Source organism: Condylura cristata, unplaced genomic scaffold (genome assembly GCF_000260355.1).
Source record: "Condylura cristata isolate star-nosed mole 26May11 unplaced genomic scaffold, ConCri1.0 scaffold00010, whole genome shotgun sequence".
Classification (NCBI taxonomy): domain Eukaryota; kingdom Metazoa; phylum Chordata; class Mammalia; order Eulipotyphla; family Talpidae; genus Condylura; species Condylura cristata.
In genome coordinates this window covers 37,469,881-37,491,349 of record NW_004567111.1, presented here as the reverse complement: position 1 = coordinate 37,491,349, position 21,469 = coordinate 37,469,881, and the positions used below count along the sequence as shown (strand labels likewise).

General features: G+C 40.7%; 1 protein-coding gene across 1 annotated transcript in view; it reads right to left on the bottom strand.

Moving 5' to 3' along the window:
* Positions 1 to 7,223: 7,223 nt before the first annotated feature.
* The window catches only part of GPALPP1 (GPALPP motifs containing 1), a 38,197-nt gene continuing 23,951 nt past the window's right edge, over positions 7,224 to 21,469 (bottom strand). Inside the window, exons 9-10 of the mRNA XM_012723163.1 lie at positions 9,016 to 9,091; positions 7,224 to 7,298 (exon numbers count right to left, since the gene is read on the bottom strand). Of these exons, the coding sequence (XP_012578617.1) occupies positions 7,224 to 7,298; positions 9,016 to 9,091 (151 nt within the window). The remainder of the gene's footprint in view (positions 7,299 to 9,015; positions 9,092 to 21,469) is intronic.

Sequence of the window (21,469 nt, the reverse complement as noted above, 5' to 3'; positions counted from 1 at the left end):
GCTAACTACCCACCTCCCCCCCACCCCCACCTACCAGGTCAAGCTCTCATCAAACCCAGTCCTTCTTTAACAGCATGTAATGCTACTGTAGTTAAATCACTCATTGTGTACAGGATTAGAGATTTCAGTCCACAGCTCTGGTGAGCGAGATATATGACTTAATTTACACTTCAAGATTCCATTCAACCATAGTGGTAGGAATATAATCTCAGTCAATTTGGGTTCCCAAAGGATTCTACAATGCTGTAGGATTAAGGTTCTGTAATTGGGAAGAGGAAGAGAGGAAAGGAAGGCATTGGGGATGATCACCTTGTCCTGTCCAGCCTCTGTCCAGGAAACAGTAGTTAATATACCTGGAGTCCTATGTTGCTCTCTTTTCATAAGCACCTAGGCTTGGATTGGAGAACAGCATGCAGGAGACACTTTTGGAAAAGCTTTTTACCCTGTTGTGGCTTCTCTAGGGTGATGAACAGAGCCTCATTCTTCAACAGGGAGAAGGCAAGGCAAGGAAGACAAATAGCTAGAGAAAAAACACTGGTTAATATTTTTAGAGTAGTAGTTGAAACATGTTTATTCTGTCTAAGAACGTGAAAGTAAAGTGGGAGAAATCATTTGTCTGTTGTTAACAGTTCTATGTCTAATGTAGAAGTTTAAATCTCTTTTAAAAAAGCAAAGGAAAAAAAATGTAAATGTGCTGTAAAAGGTGGAAATAACCTGTGTCCACTGATGAACAGAGAAACAAAATACTGTCTATGTACAATAACATTGTTCTTTCTTAAAAAGGAAGGAAATCTTGTTTCATGCTATAGCATGGGTGTACTTTGAGAACTATAAGTGAAATATGCTTAACAGAAAAGAATAAATACTGTATGATTCCACTTACATGTGGTGCTGGCATAGTAAAATTCATAGAGATGGGAAGTGGTATGGTAGTTGCCAGAAGCTGGGAAGAAGGGAATGAGGAGGCATTGCTAATGGGTACAGAGTTCCAGTGTGGCAAGGTGAAAAGTGTTGTGGAGATGAATGGTGTTTTTGGTGACCCCACAACATAGTTCAACACCACTGAACTACGCACTTAAAATTAGTCAAATCTGCATTTGTTGATATAGTCTGCTTTAAGAGACACAATGCAGTTACTTACAAAAGATTTATGTTGAGCCCTACCTGATGGCAGAGTGGGTTAAATCACGGCACTGTAAGCTAGCCAGTGCCACTTCACTGCAAGTTCGATCCCCAGCCCAGAGGTGACCCACATGGCACAGCAGATCTTTCCTGTCTCACCCGCTGCTGCTCCTGCTCTGTCTCTGCTGAATCCTCTCACCGCTCCTGCACCTCTGGCTTGTAATGTAGCTTTTAAAATAAATCTTTAGGAAAAAAAAAGTTTTATGCTACCTGTGTCTTATTTTATATATTTTTAAACTCATATTTTAAAACTCATAAAATATTTCTTATGAAAGAGCATTACATTCTGCACACTGCTGTGAATAGATGCCAGGGACACACTACATGTATTTTGTCACAATAAAAAATATTATCCAAATGTATATATAATTAGCTTTTTCATATCTTCCCTTTAGCTATGTGAGAATGAGATCTCTATTCACTCATTCTCTAGTTGCTGCTCTATGTCCACCTCTAATACAGAGCGTAGCACAGAAGAATAACTCCATAGATATTTGTCAAGTGAATAAACAGTACTGTGAGTGAAATTTGGGGGGAGGGAGGGAGACTATGCCTCAGGAAAGCAATATCCTATGCACTGAATTACCTAGGAAACATTGGCAGGAATTGTACCATTTGCCAGTGGTAATGTTCAGTTGCCATAGTGCTGGGGCATTTGGGAACATATATCTCTGTCAAATATAGAAGCAAAGGAGGGCCGTCCCTGGTGACTCAGCGGGTTAAAGCACAGCACTGAAAAGCTTAAGCCACTTCCGCATGAGTTCGATTCCCGCCTGCCCCAGAGGTGACCACATGGTGTGGCAGACCTCTCCTGACCCGCCCGCTGCTCCCCTCAGCAGTGTACTTCTTTGATCTGCCTGTTCTGCTCCCTGCTCTGTCTCTGGTGAATCCTGTCACCCTCTGCATCTCTGGCCTGTACCCCAGTTCTTTATGAATAAATAAATAAATCTTAAAAAAAAAAAGAAGCAAAAGATAAATAGGTATTACATTATATAGCAGTAGTTATATTCTTAATCACTTGGACCCTTATATAAAAGAATTCCTTCTCCTTTTTTAAAGAATTATTCTAGCTATTTATGCATACAAGAGCTGAGGTAAAGGCCTGAAGTGGGGTGTGTATATGAGAGGATTTACCAGAGAAAAAATGGGGTGCAGAGCACAGGATTTACCAGAGAAAAAATGGGGTGCAGAACAGGCAGGTCAACTGAAATACAGTGCTAAAGGGAGCAGCAGGCAAGACAGGAGAGGTCTGCTGTGCTATGTAGGGTAGCTTCTGGCCAGGGATCTAACTCATGCTGCAGTGGCTGGAGATAGCTTCATAGTGCTGAGCCTTAACCCTATTAAGCCACCAGGGATGCGCAGAAAAGAGTTCCTTTTTATTGAATCACTTAAAACAATGATTTCCAGAGTTTACACTTGTACAATGTAAATGTATACATGTTGTATTTCCACAGATTAATAATACAAATAACTTGCTAATATTTTAGCCTATGAAGTAAAATCTAACATAAATGCCTTTTAATTATAGAAAATAAAAGAGAGAAAGGATATTGCTAAGTATTAGGAAAGAGGGAGGATAGATTTAGGGAAGCAAGCAATTATAATTCAAAATACTTTTGATAATATTCATATGCCTTTCGATAAAGCAAACCCTACCTGGGAGTTGATCCCACAGAGAAAAAAATCCACTGGTTTATAAAAACACAAGTACATGGATGCTACTGCAGCAGTATTTGTGTTGACAAAAAGCTGGAAACAAAGGCAAGGCTGACATTTGAATTTATGACATACCAATATCATTAAAAGGTTGAATTAGATCCAAATTGACTTGGAAAAATTTCCATGTGGTATTGTTGAGTGAGAGGAGAAAGATGCAGAAAATTTTATATAGCAAATTTCTTTTGGGAAGTAAAAAAGGAAAGCTCTATATACGATTTTGTGAGCATGGGGAAAAATATGGCAGTATGCATGTGTATGTTTTAGTGATCTGGCCTGTGTATGTATTGGTGTGGGAATGGCTGATATTGGAGGAGAGGAAGAAGAAGTGGAAAGGAAGGGAAAACCCCAAAAGGGGAGGGGGGAATGTTGCAACTAATAAAAGCACTGTGAAATGCATTTATGTAAAATATGGCGTCGTATAAAATATGCATGGAAATCACTGTGTAAAAACATTCACTATTTCCTTTCTCATATCAAGGTACTGTTCTTTAGCTGTGATTTCATTATCTCTGAAACATTCATGTTATTGGCTGAGTACTTAGAAACCTTAAACAGTTTGACCTCTAAGAGATTCAAATGCTTGATCATGGTTGACTTTCTCCCCTTCTGGCTGTGACCGTGGAAAGACCTGCTGCCTGGCATTTGGGAAGTCAAATTACACATTTACAATAACAGAAATTAAGATGGATCTTAAGGACCTTAGGAGAGGCATCTCTCAGAGGTTAAGAACATGAAAATTAGTGAGAAAGAAAAATGGAAAAAACTGGTGGGAGTTACCATTCACTCTAGGATCTAACATAAATCTGGGAAATGAAACTCACTTTTGTCAAAGTGGTCTTCCACATGATCTGTAGAATGTGAAGTAAGGTGTGTGATAGAGAAGAGATGGTCAATCTGGACAAACTTTGTGGTACTTCAGGGCTTCTTGGGTCAGGTGGCCCATGGTTCAAACCTGCATCCATTGGATATAGGCTACTTGAATGAGAGACACAATGCACTGACTTAAACAAGAAAACAAGATCTAAAGTTTAATGCCTTCTCGAGTAATAACCTTGACTCTTTGTTGAAAGCTGGTCTGTTGACGATACAGTGAAACTCAAGTCCTTTTCATCCTGCTATTCTATCATCCCTGCAAGGTTACAGAACATAGACCAATGTATTTGTCTTTCAGGCTGTTAGAAGTAGAAACAAAGGAAAGAAGAAAGCATGATCCTTTCCTTCTAAGGGCTACACTCAGAAGTTGAATGTATCCCATTGGCCAGATTCTCACTATATGGCCACACCTAACTTCAAGAGAGGCTGGAAGATGTGGTTGCTGACTGGCATGGACCCATCTAAAACTTCCATTACTAAAGAAGACAACCATAGATTTTAGCCAAACCCACACAACTGTATCCTTATAAACTGTGACCTTGGAAAGCATAAAAAGGAGCATAGTCTAGCCTGTGGTAGGGTGGTGGGGAGGGGTTCGGGTAGTCAGGGAACTGACTTTTTCTTTAAAAAAAATTTTTTTTTAGGGGCCCTCCCTGGTGGCGCAGCGGGTTAAAGCACTGCACTGAGAAGCTAAAGTCACTTCCGCATGAGTTCGATTCCCGCCTGCCCCGGAGGTGACCACATGGCCTGGCAGACCTCTCCCAACTCGCCCGCTGCTCCCCTCAGCAGTGTACTTCGTCGATCTGCCTGTTCTGCTACCCACTCTGTCTCTGGTGAAGCCTCTTACCGCCCCTGAGCCTCTGGCCTGTACCCCAGTTCTGTATGTACAAATAAATAAATCTTTTAAAAAAATTTTTTTTTATTTATGCATACAGAACTGGAGTAAGGCCAGAGGGCAGTGAGAGGATTCACCAGAGACAGAGTAGGGAGCAGAATATGCAGATCAAAGAAGTACACTACTGAGGGGAGTATTGGGCGGGACAGGAGAGGTCTGCCATGTCATGTGGGTCAACTCCCCAGGCTGGCCTGGGATCCAACTTGCACTGAAGTGGCTGTGGCTAGCTTCACAGTGCTGCACTTCTTGTTGCACCACCAGGGAGGGCCCTGACTTTTTCTTGAGGAAATGATATTGAGCAGAGATCTAAAGCAGTTAAGTAGGTGAAACAAGGTAGAGGATATTAGAGGAAGCAATAACATTCAGAAACCTCCAAACAGGAGGGACATGTTTGAGGAACTAAGGAAAGGCTTAATGTAAGCAAATACATAAATCACTCTTTGTTCAAAGAAGTGAAATGTATTCTAAACTGCACATCAGTTGGTTAGGTACCATTTTTCTAAGGCTTGGCAATATCCCATTGTGGTTCTTCTGGCAGTCCAGGAAAAATTGACATTGGTTCTAATTATTCTTTATGTAAGATCTGGATAAGTAAGTGGTCTTAGGAGTTGGTTTAAAAGAATTTGCCAAAGCTATGCTTCAATTCTATTACTTATAATTTTAAGTAACATTAGGAAATAGTTGTATACAATTTTTCTACAGTATATTGATATGTGATAGGTTTGAAAATCTTTTTCCTTTTTGCACTAAAGGAACAAATTGGCAATTGAGTAAAGAATCCACCTTGCCACGTGGGAGGTGAGAGCAGCAGTAATCGTTGACTCACAGAGAATCATTTCCATAGAGCACACATGAAAATCAGTTTCATTACTTTTCAACTTGACCTCCTATTAAAGTCTTGGTAAGTGTGAGTCATAGTAAACTTGAGGTTCTAGAAGTTGAGAGAGCCCAGTATAAAAAATTCATGAAATCTCTTCGCACTGCTTACTCTATTTTTTCTTATTGGAACTGGGTAACCATTTTTTAAATTTTAATGTGCTTCTCTCCTTTGCTTTCCAAAGGATATAACCTTCATCTTGGCTGACTCTAGGCAGATATCTGATTTGGAGGAGATGAAAATCTGTTATGGGAGAAAGGTAGAGAGAAAGAATGGGTAATTTTCAATTTGCATTCAAAACCAGGTTTAGGCAGCTAGGTGGATTTTTTCCTTTAGGGTCTTTAGCAAAAAAACAGATTCTGGAATAGTACAGAAAAGATACTCTGAAGGAGGTTTCCAGGTAAAATACAGGATGCCCACTTAAATTTGAACTTCAGATAAACAAAGAATACTTTTGTAATATAAGTATGTTCCAAATATTACAGAGGCCATATTTATACTATTAAAAAAAGATTTATGCATTTATCTATGCATACAAGAGGTAAAAACCAGAGGTGCAGGGGGTGAGAAGATTCACCAGAGACAGAGTGGGGAGCAGAACAGGTGGACTGACTGAAATAACACTGCTGAGGGGAGTAGCAGTGAGGCAGGAGATGTCTGCTGTGCCATGTGGGTCACCCCTCTGGCTGGGGGATCAAAATCGTGCTGCAGTGTGGTTGTGGATAGCTTCATAGTGCTATGCTTTAACCCCTTGAGCTACCAGGGAGGGTCCAATATAAATACTAAAATTTTTTTTTGCTCTATCTAGGCTTCACATTTATCTGGACATCTTATAATTTTATTTGCTAGACCTTCTGTTCCTACCTTGGGGTCAGAAAACTAGGCAAGTACAACTCTTGGTAAGGGGGAAAAAAGTGAGGGAAATATAGATCACTGGTCATGATTTCCTTCCAAACTGTAAGCCCGTTTCTTTCTTTGAGTATAGACTGCACGCATGATAGATTCAAAGAGATACTTGCTTTTCCAGTCTTCCTTGAAAATAAATGGTATATTCTGGTCAGATACCTAACTTTGACTAGAAAGCTGGTATTTGGAAGAAGCAAATGCAGTGAAGAGTCTATTCTGGTGATGAATGATAACAGTGACCTTGGCAGCACCTAGTATCCAGTGTGTTGGAGGAAACTGGGGGCCACTGTCCATAGTAACAGCAGTGTTTCTAAGGCCTTATTGAAGCGTTACTTCTGGCTGTGGAGCCTCAGTGCCTGGTTCTGACCTGGCAAACTATCCAACATGTTTCTTTCTTTTAAAAACTTATTTATTTTTACATACAAGAACTGGGTATAGGCCGGAGGTACAGGGGTGAGAGGATTCACCAGAGACAGACTGGGGAACAGAACAGGCAGATTGACTGGAATACACTGCTTAGGGGAGCAGCAGGTGAGATAGCACCCCAGTATGCTTCTGATGAAGTCCTTCACTCCTTAACTCTATTAGTCAATTCTGTTCCTTAAAAACTATGAATGATAAGTGAAACAAAAGACTTTTCAGGCATTAGGAATTGTAGAGAGAATATGAGAAAGGAGAACAGAGTGGCAGATATATGCCTGAAGAGATGGAAGATAGCTACATTGGTGAGGACAGGGTCCTTAGAGGACACTTGGGGCCAGTTCTGCACTCTTAGAGCCATTCTGGGAGTTTCCAGCCGGTTCCGATTTCCTGATGGAGTTCATAAGGACCAGTGTCCTCTACTCGCTGAAATATGGTAAAAAAAAATCACATACATGAATTTTGCATCTGAAATGTTTAAATCCAGTCTGTCATATTAAATACATTCAAATTATTGTAAAATAGATCTCCAGATCTGTTAATTAATTTTGCAAATCTGGAATACTAAATAAAGCTCTCCTTTTCCTCCCTGCCTCCAGCTCCTGGTAACCACCATTCTAATCTCTGTTTCTATGGTTTTAGCTTTTTTAGATTCTACATACAAGTGGTATCATGCAGCATTTGTCTTTCTCTGGTTTATTTCACTCAGCATAAAGCTCTCAAAGTCTATTTACACTGGAGTTTGTAACAGGATTTCTTTCCTTATGAAGACTGAGTAATGTGTCACTGCATGTATACAGGGTAACACATTTGGTTTATTCACTCATTTGTTGATGGACACTTGAGTTGCTTCCACCCCTGGGCAAATGTGAATGCAGTTATGAGCATAGGAAAGCAGATATCTCTTTGAGGGCTTTAAAATATTTTGAACCACTATGAATGCAATCATTTATCTTGGTTAGTCAGAGGATGTTTCTGAGACTTAGCTGTTCTAAATTTACCTCAACTCCACTTTGGCACAGATAAAATCTAGAATGTAGCTTTATACAGTAGAGAAGAAGTAATTCTACAGCAAAGACCTACTCAGGGAATAGCACCCAGTCCTGGGTGATGAGAAGTCACAAACAGACCTCAGAGCTGTGGGGACTCAATGAAGGCTCACAGTCTTTGGAGTAACTCTGTGCTGGGGCTGGTTACAACAGACTAGAATCTCCATGAAAGTTTCTTTTCTTTTAAAAGATTTTATTGATTATTTGTAGAAGAACTGGGTGTAGGTCAGAGATGCAGGGGCATGAGAGGATTCACCAGAGTCAGAGTGGTGTGCAGAACAGCATGGGGAGTGCATTTACTGAAATGCTGCTAAGGAGCAGCAGGTGGGACAGGAGAGGTCTGCTGCACCATGTGTGTGTTAGCGCCCTGGCCAGGGATCAGACTCAAGTGGTAGTGGTGATAGCACTGAGACTTAACACCTAGGCCACCAGAGAGGGCCCTAAGAATCTCCATGGAACTTTCATTCTCAAATACCAACATGGAAGGTAGCTCCCTGGAGGCAAAGTGATGCTGTCCCAGCTCTTAAAGTTTGTAACTCTTCCCGGCCATTGTGAGATTGTAAATACCATAATCCTCAACATCCCTTTGGAAAGAGAAGCATAGGGCAAGAGGAGCTAGCTGAGTGACACAAGGCTCACTGTCAATGTATTGTGCTAGGTGTTTAGTTACGTCTGTTCATGGCAGAAAGAAAGGTTATATCAGCAATTGAGTAAATTAAAAAATTTTTTCCTTCTGCATAGCCAAGTAATGATTTAATTTTTTGTGTCCCTGTTATATTTCCTTCTCCCTAATCACCATCATGTGCCCCAGTCACACAGGAGCACTCCTTCGAGCCATGCACACTTCACCACTTACCTTCTAAATGCTCTGTGGAGTTCTGAGCAAGTAGCTCAGCTGTTGCTGCATGTGCTTGGGAGAAAAATCAATGGTTTCCAAGGTGCTTCATTTTCCAAGACTGTCTGCATCTGTTCATTCTGTTCCCTTAGTGTTGAACTCTTTCTTCTCCATTTGAAAAAACCCATAAGCTTCTCCAGAGCCAGACAAAATACCACAACTTGTAAATATTCTGAGATTCTGCTCCTATCTCGGTTACCTCTCTATGTAAAATGAATCCCAGCCCTTTGCATTTGATGGCTTCAGTCTGTGTGCCTTGCCAGGCCATGAGTACCCTGTGAGCAAAAATCACATAGTTTCATTGTCATGTTCCAACTCCCGATCCAAGAGCCTGGGAAAGAGCTGGTCCTTAACAAAAGCTGTGCAAATGAATGAGTACTCTCATTTGTGTCCTCCTATTTAACTACCCCAGTATCGCATCTAAATGGCATTTAATTATGTATCTCTTTGCTCTAAATACTGGTAAATGTTTATTCTTGTCTACTCATAACAACACTAAATAGCTTACACAGCTGTTGTGCAATAGCTTACACAGATAAGCACTTATATGGTGGGGTTTTTTTCTCTGATTTTTTTCTTAATTCATATTCTATTTACATTATTGTTCATTTTAAAACAATGTTTACTCCCCCTCCCCCACTCTGTCTGAGCATAATCACCACAGTCCCCCACATTCCTCCCTCCTTCTGGTCCCTCTCTGTCCCCCGCCCCTGTAGGATATCTCTGATTTATAACTGTCTGTTTTTGTTTTGTTGTGTTGGTTTTTTGTATTGTAATAACCATACAGTTTTTTCCTCTATGGCTGTTTTGGTTCTCTTATATTCCTTCTATAAATGAAACCATTCGACATTTTTCTTTTTCCTTCTGACTTATTTCACTGAGCATAATCCCTTACAGCTCATCCATGTTGCTGCAAATGGCATGAGTTTATCTTTTTTGATTGCTGACTGGTGTTCCATTGTGTGTATAATACCACTTCTTGATCAACCATCTAATTTTGGGCATTTGGGTTGTTTCCAGGTTTTTCCTATTGTAAATAGTGCTGTATGTGTCCTTTTGAGTTTATGTTTTCATATGGTGGTTTTGATGGGATATTTTGGTCCAACAGTCAGCCTTTAAAGGGACCACAGACTTATATTCACACCCTTCACCTGGTGTGTGAATTGGTGATGTCCATATGCCAGTGGGTTTATGTAATACATGTGTAACTCTACTAACACACTCTCTGGCTCTATCCCCTCTTCAGTTATTAACAGCATTTGGTGTATGCTTTCTAGTTTTGATGGTAGTGATAGTACTGGAAAGTTTGAGCTGAGAAGGGAATGTCTCTGCCATCTTCTTGATAACAATGTTAATATCTGATATTTAGTAAATATTTGCTTTCATAAAGAAATTTTTTCAGAAAACTAGAAGGACAACCATGCAAATTCTAAACATGAATACTTCTTGCCTTTAAGGAAATATAAGTCTAGGAAGAGAAGTGAGCCAGTCAAACAATCATAGTACAAAAGGTAACTGTTGGAAGGAACTGTGGGGAAGCACAAGGGAAGCTGGCCTGTGAGGGGATAGGTAAAAGGATGGGCAGTAACAAGAGGAAGTGGAGAACGCAACTGAGGAGTCTTCCTGATGGAACTGGGGACTGAGTTCCAGAGAGAAGGGGTGGATTTGCTGGCAAGAAAGCGAGCAAAAGGTTTAGTGTCATTGCATCCAATCCAAAGTTGAGCCATGGAGCTGATGGAAGGCAATGGTTAGAGAGGTAGAGAGGCAAATGATGCAGATGGAAGAAGAGGCAGGACTCAAGTCATTAAGGGGTTTTCTTATTATACAGTGGGATTAGTTTGCTTTATATTGGCATTGAGGATCTTTGCAGAATTTTGAGCAACAGATTAATTTACATATTAGAAAGGCCCAGTGATAACCTATATTGTGGATACATACAGTTGAGGCTTAAGTTTGGGAAAGACTGGAGATGAGGTGACTTTAATGATGCAAGCTTTGGTTAAAGCTGTTTGGAGGAGACATGATGAGGAGCAGACAGAAGAGAGAGTTAAGATGTACCTGTAGAGGTCCTGGTGACGCAGGTAAGAGGGAAGGACTGCAAGATGACTTCTGCTTTGGAGACTTGGGCTACTTAGTGGATGGAGGTAACAAATTGAGCATGAGGAACCCAAGATCTTTCAGGTCAAATTTATTGTCACTTTTATTTATTGTTCTGAAACTCAGAAGACATTGATAGTCCCCAGAGAGAGCAGAAGCAGGTTAAGGATCCCAAGGGACACCCAAATCTAAGGATTAGGCAGTGAGGGAGGAGTCAACCAAGGAGGGGGGGGGGGAAGACAGAGAGCTGAAAACAAAAAAGTTCATGTCAAAATGAAAATGACCAATAGAAATAAATTCTACAGAGCAGAGTGAGATCACAACCTTAAAAAGTAATTTATTTAGGCAACTTTGAGAGGGGTGTCCCAGGAAAGGAACTGCAGTGTGGTGATGAGTCAGGAAACTGGCAGATGGGTGGCAATTAGGGACAGTCAGTGATTTTACTTATTTAAGGTGAGGTAGGGTGGCCTTGGACCTGTACCTGGCCATATACTGAAAGGAAGGTGACAGATGAAAAGGATTAAAGATAGGGGAGAAAGTGAATGATTGAGGGAACTTGAAGAGAAGGGGGAATTGGAAGTGGTGGTGCATCGTGGGGACTGGAGAAAGGTTGGTCTTTTCCTGTAAATATAAGGAAGGCATTTGGAACAGGTGCTGATGAAGAGATTGGTCTATAGTGGTGAGTTAGGGTTGAAGAGAAGACATACCCGTAGCCCATACTGGTAGACTGTATAGAGTCACAGAGATCGTGACTGTTGCACAAAATAGCAGAGAGTTACTGAAGGCACTGCTGGGTTCACTTACTCTTTCTGTCTGTTACTAGCCTACATGCCACATGCTTGTTTTCTCTCTAAAATCCTCAATGGATAGTTGTAAGGATTAAATGAGGGAGAATACCTGACTGGCTTAGACCAGTTTCTGGTGTTTAGTAATCATTGAGTAACAACATTTGTTATCATCATCTCCCTTGAGAATTTTGGCTACATGGTTGAAACCATAAAGATTTGGACCTGTTGTTGAGTAAAGTAAGAGAATGGACAAGAACATGAAAGAGTATAGAGCAAAACTAAGGGATACAGATAAAACCAGTAAAAACTTCAGAGCAGCAGTCATGTGAAATCATCACTGTCCAACCCAAAGAATTGTATCATTCCCCTTTTATATGTAAGGAACTTGAGGTCATTTAATCACTTGGCAGGCTCCAGTGATTTTACACTAACACCCTGCCTTTTAAACACACTGTGTACAAACACACTACAAAGGAGTTCACAAACCCACCTGTCACCAAGATCTTTGAAGCTGTAGTTGTAAGGGTGATGACGGGGTTGTAACTGTTATGCCAGAATGGGATGCACTACCCAGAAAAAGCCAGCCACACCGCTGTAAAGACAAGAGGAGACTTTATTGCAAACTTGAGTTTGGGCTTAACTGCTCACCAGAGGCACCTGGGTGGCAGGAAGGGCCCAGAACAAAGGGAAGAGCAGATTATACAGTCCCTTTTTGGCAAGCAGGCCTTGGGACGAAGTGGTAGCTAGTGATTGGCTGGGCTGACCTTTACATGGATTCCTAAATATGGTGAGGTTGCCTTTTGGCCACTGCGATTGGCATCCTACATATTATCTATACAGGATGCACAAGAATGCAGGTTCCACCCGGGGGGGGGGGGGGTAAAAGTTTCCCCGGGAATGGCAGTTTTAAGAACAGGGTGCATCATGATAATGTTCTTCAGTAACAAGAACTTGGAAAGAACAAAAGCAACTCAAAGAGTAGGATGATGGGGCTTTGTGAAACACCTCTGAGAAACACTTGTCTGCCATTGGCCAGTGGAGGCCGGTCCCTTCAAAACGAAACTAAGATTATTTCACCTGTCACTGGAAACACAAAGTCAAATTCTTATGGATTCTGGTAAATAAATCTTTGACAAATAGACCCTTACTTCAAGATTTGCCTCAGCATTAAAGCTGATGGGATATAAATTGTAATTATGGGGAGTACATATATGGTAGAATTCAACAAATTGCTTAGCACACCAGAGTGATAAGCATGTGTTTGCTGAATGAATGACTAAAAAGTGATGGCTCACAAAGGAGAGAAATTTGGGGGATTGTTTAGAAATTAATCTTAACAGAGGCCATCCTATCAAAAGGCTTTTTCTCTAACTGTTTGAAGTATGAGCAGGATCCAGAAATGACTTAAACATCTGCTAAACTCTCACCTGAACAGTTGAAATCACTTGGCTCCATTAACTGTCCTTCTCACAGCCACAGTGCTACCAGCATCTAGATGTTATGGCCCAGCTGGTTTAAATGGGTCTCTATGGTTACAGGCATGCTGTGGTTTCCATGGTTACATTTCCCAGTCCCTCACAGGAGTTTTATATAAATATACACACACACACACACACACACACACACACACACACACACACATATATATATATTTGAAATTTCAAAGGATTTTCTTTTTCCTTTCTTGCCCGCCCACACAGAAAGCTAGGGCTCAAAGGTCTGGGGTGAACACTTCACCGATATCTTGGGAAGAAAAAGGGGAAAATGGTAATATTTGTGACAGCTCTATTAGTGAATGAGGAAAAGAAAATTCAGTGAGGCAAATACTGAGGCAGTAGAACGAGATCCTTAAATTATGAGTCTGAGTATTTTCCTTAATTAGCAGAGGAGGGAAACTGGAGTGAGGGAACAATATGCTATTGTTTGGATACAGCTCCCCTGGGGCAGGGGTGGGTTGTTGTCCAAATCTGGGGGGGATTTCTTTTGTTGGAGTTCCTTTAAAGCGAACATCCATCTCTTACCCGGAGCAGCACTGTAGCCTCCTGGCAGTAATTTCTTCCATTGTCATTTAAAATGATCTCTCCAGGCTTGTTTGGCTCTGCCAGACATCAGTTAAAAGGCACTGACCCAGGTCAAGACACTACTTTGCATCTGCTTTTGTTGGCAGAGGGAGCCCTTGTGGAATTCTAGTGCCTCCTTGTGGTATTTCTAATGCTCCCAGCTTTATCTCACCTACTAGGAAAAACAAGTCTTTCTTCCTAGATATTAATGTATCAATCTTTTTATTCATCTTCCCACAAACTCTACAGATTTTATTATATTTTGGCTAGGCCCTAGAAATAACACTAATAAAAAAAGTAAGTTATTGCCTCTGTGTGTGGGGAGAAGACAAGTGAGTAGCTCCTAATTGTACAAAGAGCTAATGAGAGAAAGACAGAGACCTGCTTTCCCCCAGCCTCCTTCAATATGCTTTCAATTTCAATCTTCCACTTTTGCTAGTTTTACAAGCATAATTTCCTTAAGGAATTTTATTTATTTCTCCTTACATAGCAAATTGGAAATATGGTTACATTGTCCAGACTTTGAATTGAATGTCATATTTGAGACCTTTTGGGAGTTGATATTGAGCAGAACCAAGGGGAAAGAACCTGCCACCTTTCATGCAGGGTTCCAGAGACCCCCAAGGAGAGTAGGAAAGCTTACCTCCATGTGCAGTTTAAAGAGAAAAGTGCCAGGACCCTCAAGAGAGGAAATTTACCCAAAAGTCGGGTGCAATCTGATGGGACTAGCCTGTGGTAAAGCTCCTGAGGCCTGGACAGGGTGAATGTTGAGATCGCAATCTAAGATAACTTATGGAAAGTTCAAATAAAGCCAGTAGAAACTACTTGGTTCTTTTGTCTTATGAGCTCATACACCGCCCCCCCCCCCAAAAAACAAACAAACCACAAACAAACAAAAAACCACATTTGTTTTGTCCTGATTTCTTGTCTAGCCTCTAAGAAGAAAGCCTCAAGGAAGAAAAGTGGGGAGGCAGAAAGGCTGAAAAGGCAGAGTTTATTGCTCCCGGGCAGCAGCTGAGACAGAGCTCCCGAAGGTGGGGTCTACAGCTACTGCCAGTGCTGTAGGGGAAGGGTCTCTTATATAGGCTTTAGTTTGTTTGTTTGTTTGTTTGTTTTTTAGTGGCGCTTTAACCTGAATGCAAGGACTGGCTCCGGTCATTGTGCTATTGCCTATTTGGTCACACTCAACAACATCAAGTAGACTGACAATAGATTTAGTTTACAAATGCATTTTGCTATATACTATTTATTTGGTAGAATTGGGATGAAGGCAGAGAGAGGTAATTTTTTTTTTTAAAGATTTTATTTATTTATTCATGTAGAACTGGGGTATAGGACAGAGATGCAGAGGGTGAGAGGATTCACCAGAGACAGAGTGGGGAGCAGAACAGGCAGATCGACGAAGTACACTGCTGAGGGGAGCAGCGGGCGGGTCAGGAGAGGTCTGCCTCGCCATGTGGACTCCTCCGGGGCAGGCGGGAATTGAACTCATGCGGAAGTGGCTTAAGCTTTGTAGTGCAGTGCTTTAACCCGCTGCGCCACCAGGGAGGGCCGAGAGAGGTAATTTTAAAGAAACTCTCTTAACCATTTTTTAAGATACAGAACCTGGGGTACAGGCCAGAGGCGCAGGGGTGGTGAGAGGATTCACCAGAGACAGAGTGGGGAGCAGAACAGGTAGATTGACAAAGTACACTGCTGAGGGGATCTGTGTGTGTGTGTGGGGGGGGGCAGTCAGGAGAGGTCTGCGGCACCATGTGGGTCACCTCTGGGGCCAGGGATCGAACTCATGGTGAAGTGGCTTTAGCTTCTTAGTGCTGTGTTTTAACCTGCTATACCACCAGGGAGGGCACTCTCTTAACCATTTTAAATAATTTTGACTTGAAATTATTGACTATTTCCCAGAAATGGAGGGCTTTGCCACACTGGCCATGCGTGGACCATGCTTGATGACTGATTACTATTTCCTTTGAACTCATTTGTAAGCTGTGACTGCCTTCTGAGACTGTCAGTATCCAGCTTTTTTCACCATAGAAATAGTGACAAAAATTGCAAGTGGGTAAACTGTAAGAGGAATAGACAGTTAAACTAGCTGGTGTTTGGGCAGTTGAATTGCTTGGCAGTTAAATCACTGATGACAAGAGGTGTCCTTGGAGAGGCTGCCAGTTTGCATGGCTTGGACTTACACCATGTTTTTTGCTCTTTAGATGCTTCTTAGGGTAGGACAGACAACATTTGCCACTGCCAACCTATAAATTCCCTTTTGGGGCCTCCCTGGTAGCTCAGGGGTTAAAGAGACAGCATTATCAAGCTATTTATTGCCAGCCACTGCAACACTAGTTTGACATGGCCCAGAAGACCTCTCCTTGTCCTACCTGCTGCTCTCCTCAGTGTCGAGTTTCAGTACATCTGTTCTGCTCCTTACTCTGTCTCTGGTGACTCCTTTCAACAACCCCCCCCACCCCCCCAACTCCCTCCTCCACCCCTATCTCTTGTATGCATAAATAAATCTTTAAAAAATCCCTCTTACTTCCCTCTTTCAAGTCTGTTTTCTCACTCCCCATGTAAATAAATCCTCTTATTGTTTCTCACCATGGGTCTGCTTGGGGGTCATATCCAGCTTTCTCGAGTATGTGGGTGAGGATTCACAGTCCATATCATCCCGTTTCCTCTGGAGATACCCTGTAACACGTTCTGTTCACCTTTGTTAGTTGCCTCTCCTTGACCCCTCAGTGTTTTTTCCAAACTTTCCACAATCTGAGCCCCTCCTCTCAGCAGATGACCTGTGTCATCTGGGTGGAATGCAGGTTCTCAACTCAGAGCCTATGGTTGGAATTTAGGTTAGGAAGCTGAACTTGTATGGGAAAATGCAAAAACATCCATAGTTTTCATCAGATTTTCTAGACACCCCAAAAGACTTAAAAACCCCTGCTTCAGCAAATTAATAAGCCTAGTGTAATCTCCTTAACTTTTGGAACCCCATTGAAAATCTTATTTGTAGCCATAATCACCCCTACTTTCTTTTATTTATTTTTGGAGGATGTGAGATTCCTCCTCTTATTTATGCAAGTCTCATTCTATAAATCATCCTTTTACTCCTGCCTTCCCACTAGATTTTTCTATTCCATATGCTAGCTTTATATTCTACCACCCACAGCTCCTTCCTTTTAAACAAGTTGCTCTTAGACATACACAGCAACAACAGTAACACCTTACCCCACTCCTCTTTGTTGCTTTTTGTTTTGTTCTCAGCTCACCTGGGAAGGTGGGGGGCTAGCACCATTCCTCTGTGATTTCATAATGTCCCAAGCACCCATCTGTCCAGTACCTGTCACATTGCATTATGATCACTGTTTCTGTGTATTTGTCTCTCCCATTAGACTGTGACGTTGAGGGCTGTGTCTTATTTATTTCATATCCCTAGACCAATGTCTCATATATTATGGGAAATTGATCAATATTTGTAGACAGGAATTCATGAATTTAGTTTTTCTCTAGACCTTCTCTAGGTTGTCTTTTCTTGAGGAACAGAAATTAAAACAGAAAATAGGTGGGCAAGTCACACATTTGTGGAAATGTAGTACACATTATTTTTCTTGCATTTCGTCTCTTTCACACTACACTCTATTGGTTTATCTGTTTGCTTATCTTGGTTAAAGCTGTACACTGTGTTGGTCAAAATGACACTGGAAACCTTTTATGCATAATATACTCAGACCAAAGCTTATACTCTACTAAGTGTAATTTGCATTATTAATACCTTAACTCATGTCATTGCTGTCTACATGTCATTGCTGCTGGCTCAAATGCTTGCAAGCAGTACAACCAAAGCTCATTTAGAAACAGCTACCTATGTCGAGAGAGAAAGAATACTTCTTATTTTCTCTAGAATAATACATTTACAAATTATCTAGTTGCCATGTGCGCGGCAGACCTCTGCTGCTCCCCTCAGCAGTGTACTTCGTCGATCTGCCTGTTCTGCTCCCCGCTGTCTCTGGTGAAGCCACTGAGCCTCTTGCCTGTACCCCAGTTCTGTATGCATAAATAAATCTTTAAAAAAAAAAAAAGTCCAAACAGGGCCTTTCTTCCACTGCAGGCTCTAGGGGAGAATCCGGCCTTGCTTCTTGCTGCTTTCCTGGGCTGGTGGCAGCCTAACTCCCAGCTCTGCTTCTGTCTTCATGCGCCTTTTTTCCTGTGGGTTTCTGGGTGTCCCTTTCTTTTCTTGTAAGGATACCAGCCATTGAAAGTAAGGCCCACTTACTTGAGTTCCTTAATTTCACCTGCAAAGGCCCTTATTCAAAATAAGTTCACATTCTGAGGTTCTGGGTGGGCCACACTAGCCCACTGCTTTTGCCCATGGTGCTCTTTCAGACCCATATTTATTTCCAGGTGCTCAGGAGATGAAGGTGAAAATCTGTTATTCTCCGTTTCCACCGAGTTTTGTGATTTGTAGATCTGGGGTCGCAATTCTGGCTAAACTTTCTGGGTCAGCTCAGACATGGGACAATTTCTACCCAAGATACATGATACATTTTGATAATGTCAGGCAACCTGCCTTAATAGTCTTCCTATGTCTTCTTTCTTCTTGTCTTGTTTATGGATGGAAAGGCTAAATAAACCATTTGGAATTGTACTGTGATTTATAAATTTACTTATAAATTTATAAACAGAATGTGGAAAATAAACTGATAGCTTCATTTCTCATCTACTGTGTTAAATATACTTCTTGAAATCACAAGATTTCAAGATGTAAATAGGTAGAGAACAGGCATGCTCAGCTTACTGGGCAGAAGCTACTCTAGCAGTCATCACTAAAGCGATGCTTCCTCACTAAACTACTCCACACACAGACATAAGAATTGGACTAGAGATCTAATGAAAAGGGATTCACAATGGACAACTAACATTGACAGGTCTGTGACAAATGGACTGGTAGGTGGATAATATCCCTTTTTGGTAAACCGACTATAGTATTCTTGTTAGAAAATTGATGGGAAATAAAAATCCGGTTATTTTTGCCTTTGTAGCATGTGCTACCTTTTCTTCCAATTATAGCTCTTTCCCTTCCTTTTAAGAAAATACCCTCCCAGTGTATTTTCTCAGTGTCTTGTGATTTAGTACTTAACCTCCTCTTTGGGTCCATGGGTATGGATGTGAGTGAACCAGTGGGGCCAAAGCTGGTCCTTGGAGTCAGTTAACATCAGAACCTGCGGGCTTTGGTTGAAACGAGTTTTCATTTCAGTGAGTTGCTAGGCTGGTAATATGCTACTTGAGAGGTGCTGTCAGCTGTGCTTTGTCATCACCTGGGGAGCCCATTTAACAATGAAGTCCAGACAATGAAAGCAGGCTGAGTGATGGTGAGGCAGAATTCGGATGACTAAGTCGGACATCCTGAGGCAATGGTACCCAAAGCCAGGTCTAACTTCTGGACTTTTCACTACATAAATGAATAATCTTTTTTTTGTTTTGTTTTGTTTGTTTAAGCCAATTTGAGTGAGGTTCTGTAACCAAGAGTACTGATCTAGAAAATTTTTGAGTTCATAAGACATGAATAGGCCTGTCTACAAAAAAAAAAAACCATCATTTAATGCTGAATTTTGTGATATTGGCTTACATGTGTCACCTCCTATAACTCTAATAACACAAATGTTAGATAATTCCCATTTTAGGACAAATTATGGGTTAAGAAACTTATTTAAGTCTACACAGGCATTGGCAAGCTCAGGAATTGATTCTATGCTGCTGCCTCCAAAATTTATTTCCTGACTAGCATAATATAAGTCCATTAGGTTAGTTAAGGCTCTTAGTTGCAAAGAAAACACATCTGGCCAGTTTAAGCAGGCCTGGAAGCTGTATAATCAGATAGGTAAACCAAACTGCAAGTTCATGTACCTCATGTGAAGCATGTGTCATTGCCACTCCACACCATACCACTGTCTCCCACACAGTGGCTTAAACCAGTGATGCTAAGGACTATGCCAGAGTGCCATCTGTACCAGCATGCTCAATGCAAAATTCTCTAGGAATGTTTGTTTCTTTGCTTTTCTCCTTGGAATCCCATTCTCCCATAGGTGCATCTGATTGGGAGTGCCCAGGCCACTAGAAACAGAGGAGGCTGGGAAAATGAGTTTTTCCTTCTGTGCTTTGACTCAAGAGTCTCAGTTACCACAGCATGACAGAAACCTGACAGTTTTTTTATTCTAGAAGTCTTATTATGCCTTCTTTGGACTAAACCACCCATGGGTTCTCATACTTTGGAGTGCATTAGAATTACCTGGGCAACTTCCCAAAATGGAGGGTAACTCCTGCCCCCATTATATAAACAACTGGGGACGTAAGACACACAAAAAAGCTCATAATCAAGCCAATGAGAAATGCATCCCTGGTTGGTTCTAACCCAGTGCAGGCATCTTTTACAAGCACTCAAGTTTCATATGGTTTCAACAAAGATAATATTCATTGTTACATTAGGATAATGAAAACCTGGTAAGTGATTTGGGATTAGACTTTTTTTTGGCTGGAGTCCATGATGATCAGCTGGCCAGAATAATCTTTATAGAACATTCTTTTTAGCAATACCTTCTACTTCAGATAAACTAATAGTAATAAGAGAGAACAAAAATAAAAGTCTACAACTTCTCAGATATAGAGGAAAGTTTATTTATATGTAAAAAAGTACACCTCAGGAATTCTTTTCTAAAAGCTGATTTTTAAGTAAGTTTCAAAATGAAAAGGTTGAACAGGGCACTGTGGAGTCACAGTTAAATGATTTTTTAAGCTGTAAAAAATATACCTCTTCTGTAACAGGAAATTTGTGACTTTCAGTGACCTTTAGTAACTGTATACTCAAATAAAATCTCACAATGACATCAAATAATATTCTGAATAAGAAGGCCTGGCTTTAATGACTCCATGGGTATTATCTCAAATCACTTCCCTTCATGTTAATTCTTCCTATAGGCATAACTCAACAGAAAATTCTCTTTCTAATAATACCCATCATTACCATGACAGAAGTGAAAAGAGAAGTGATCAGGGCTCTTGTAAATAGTTTAGTAGCTGTCTCCTGCAATTATACACTTTTGAATAATAATATTAACATTATCTACCCTACTTAAGAAACAAAGTGCCTTGTTTTGGAATCAAATTTATATAATAACCAAATATATTTTGAAGTATTTAAGCCTCAATACTAAGTAAATCTCAACCTCACTTCTAAAAAAAAATTCAAAAACCACTAAATGTTCAAGTGATAAATGTAAAATGGTTACTATATTCAAATAAAATTAAACTTTCTTAGTAAGACCATGATCCCTCACTCACTTTCTGTTGAGAGCAGAGCTTAATTTACAGTGTCTCACCCAATACAAGGCCTTATTTGATAAAACAGTCATACAACTCCTTCTCAGTTTTTATCCTCTTCTCATCACCCCTATGTATTCCAGACTCAATAAATTTAGCATTTCTTTACCAGTAATACAGTTACAATCTGAAGCATTTAAATAAAAGTTGGAATAAAGTCACATAATTTTAGGCACAATAAACTTTAATGTCACCTTCAATAGTAAAGAAGATTAGTACCTGCTTTGTTTTTTGAACTTAGTATTCTTTTTTCTTCTTCACTTTTTTTTTTAAAGATTTATTTATTCATACAGAACTGGGGTATAGGCCAGAGATGCGGACAGAGGGTGAGAGGATTCACCAGTGACAG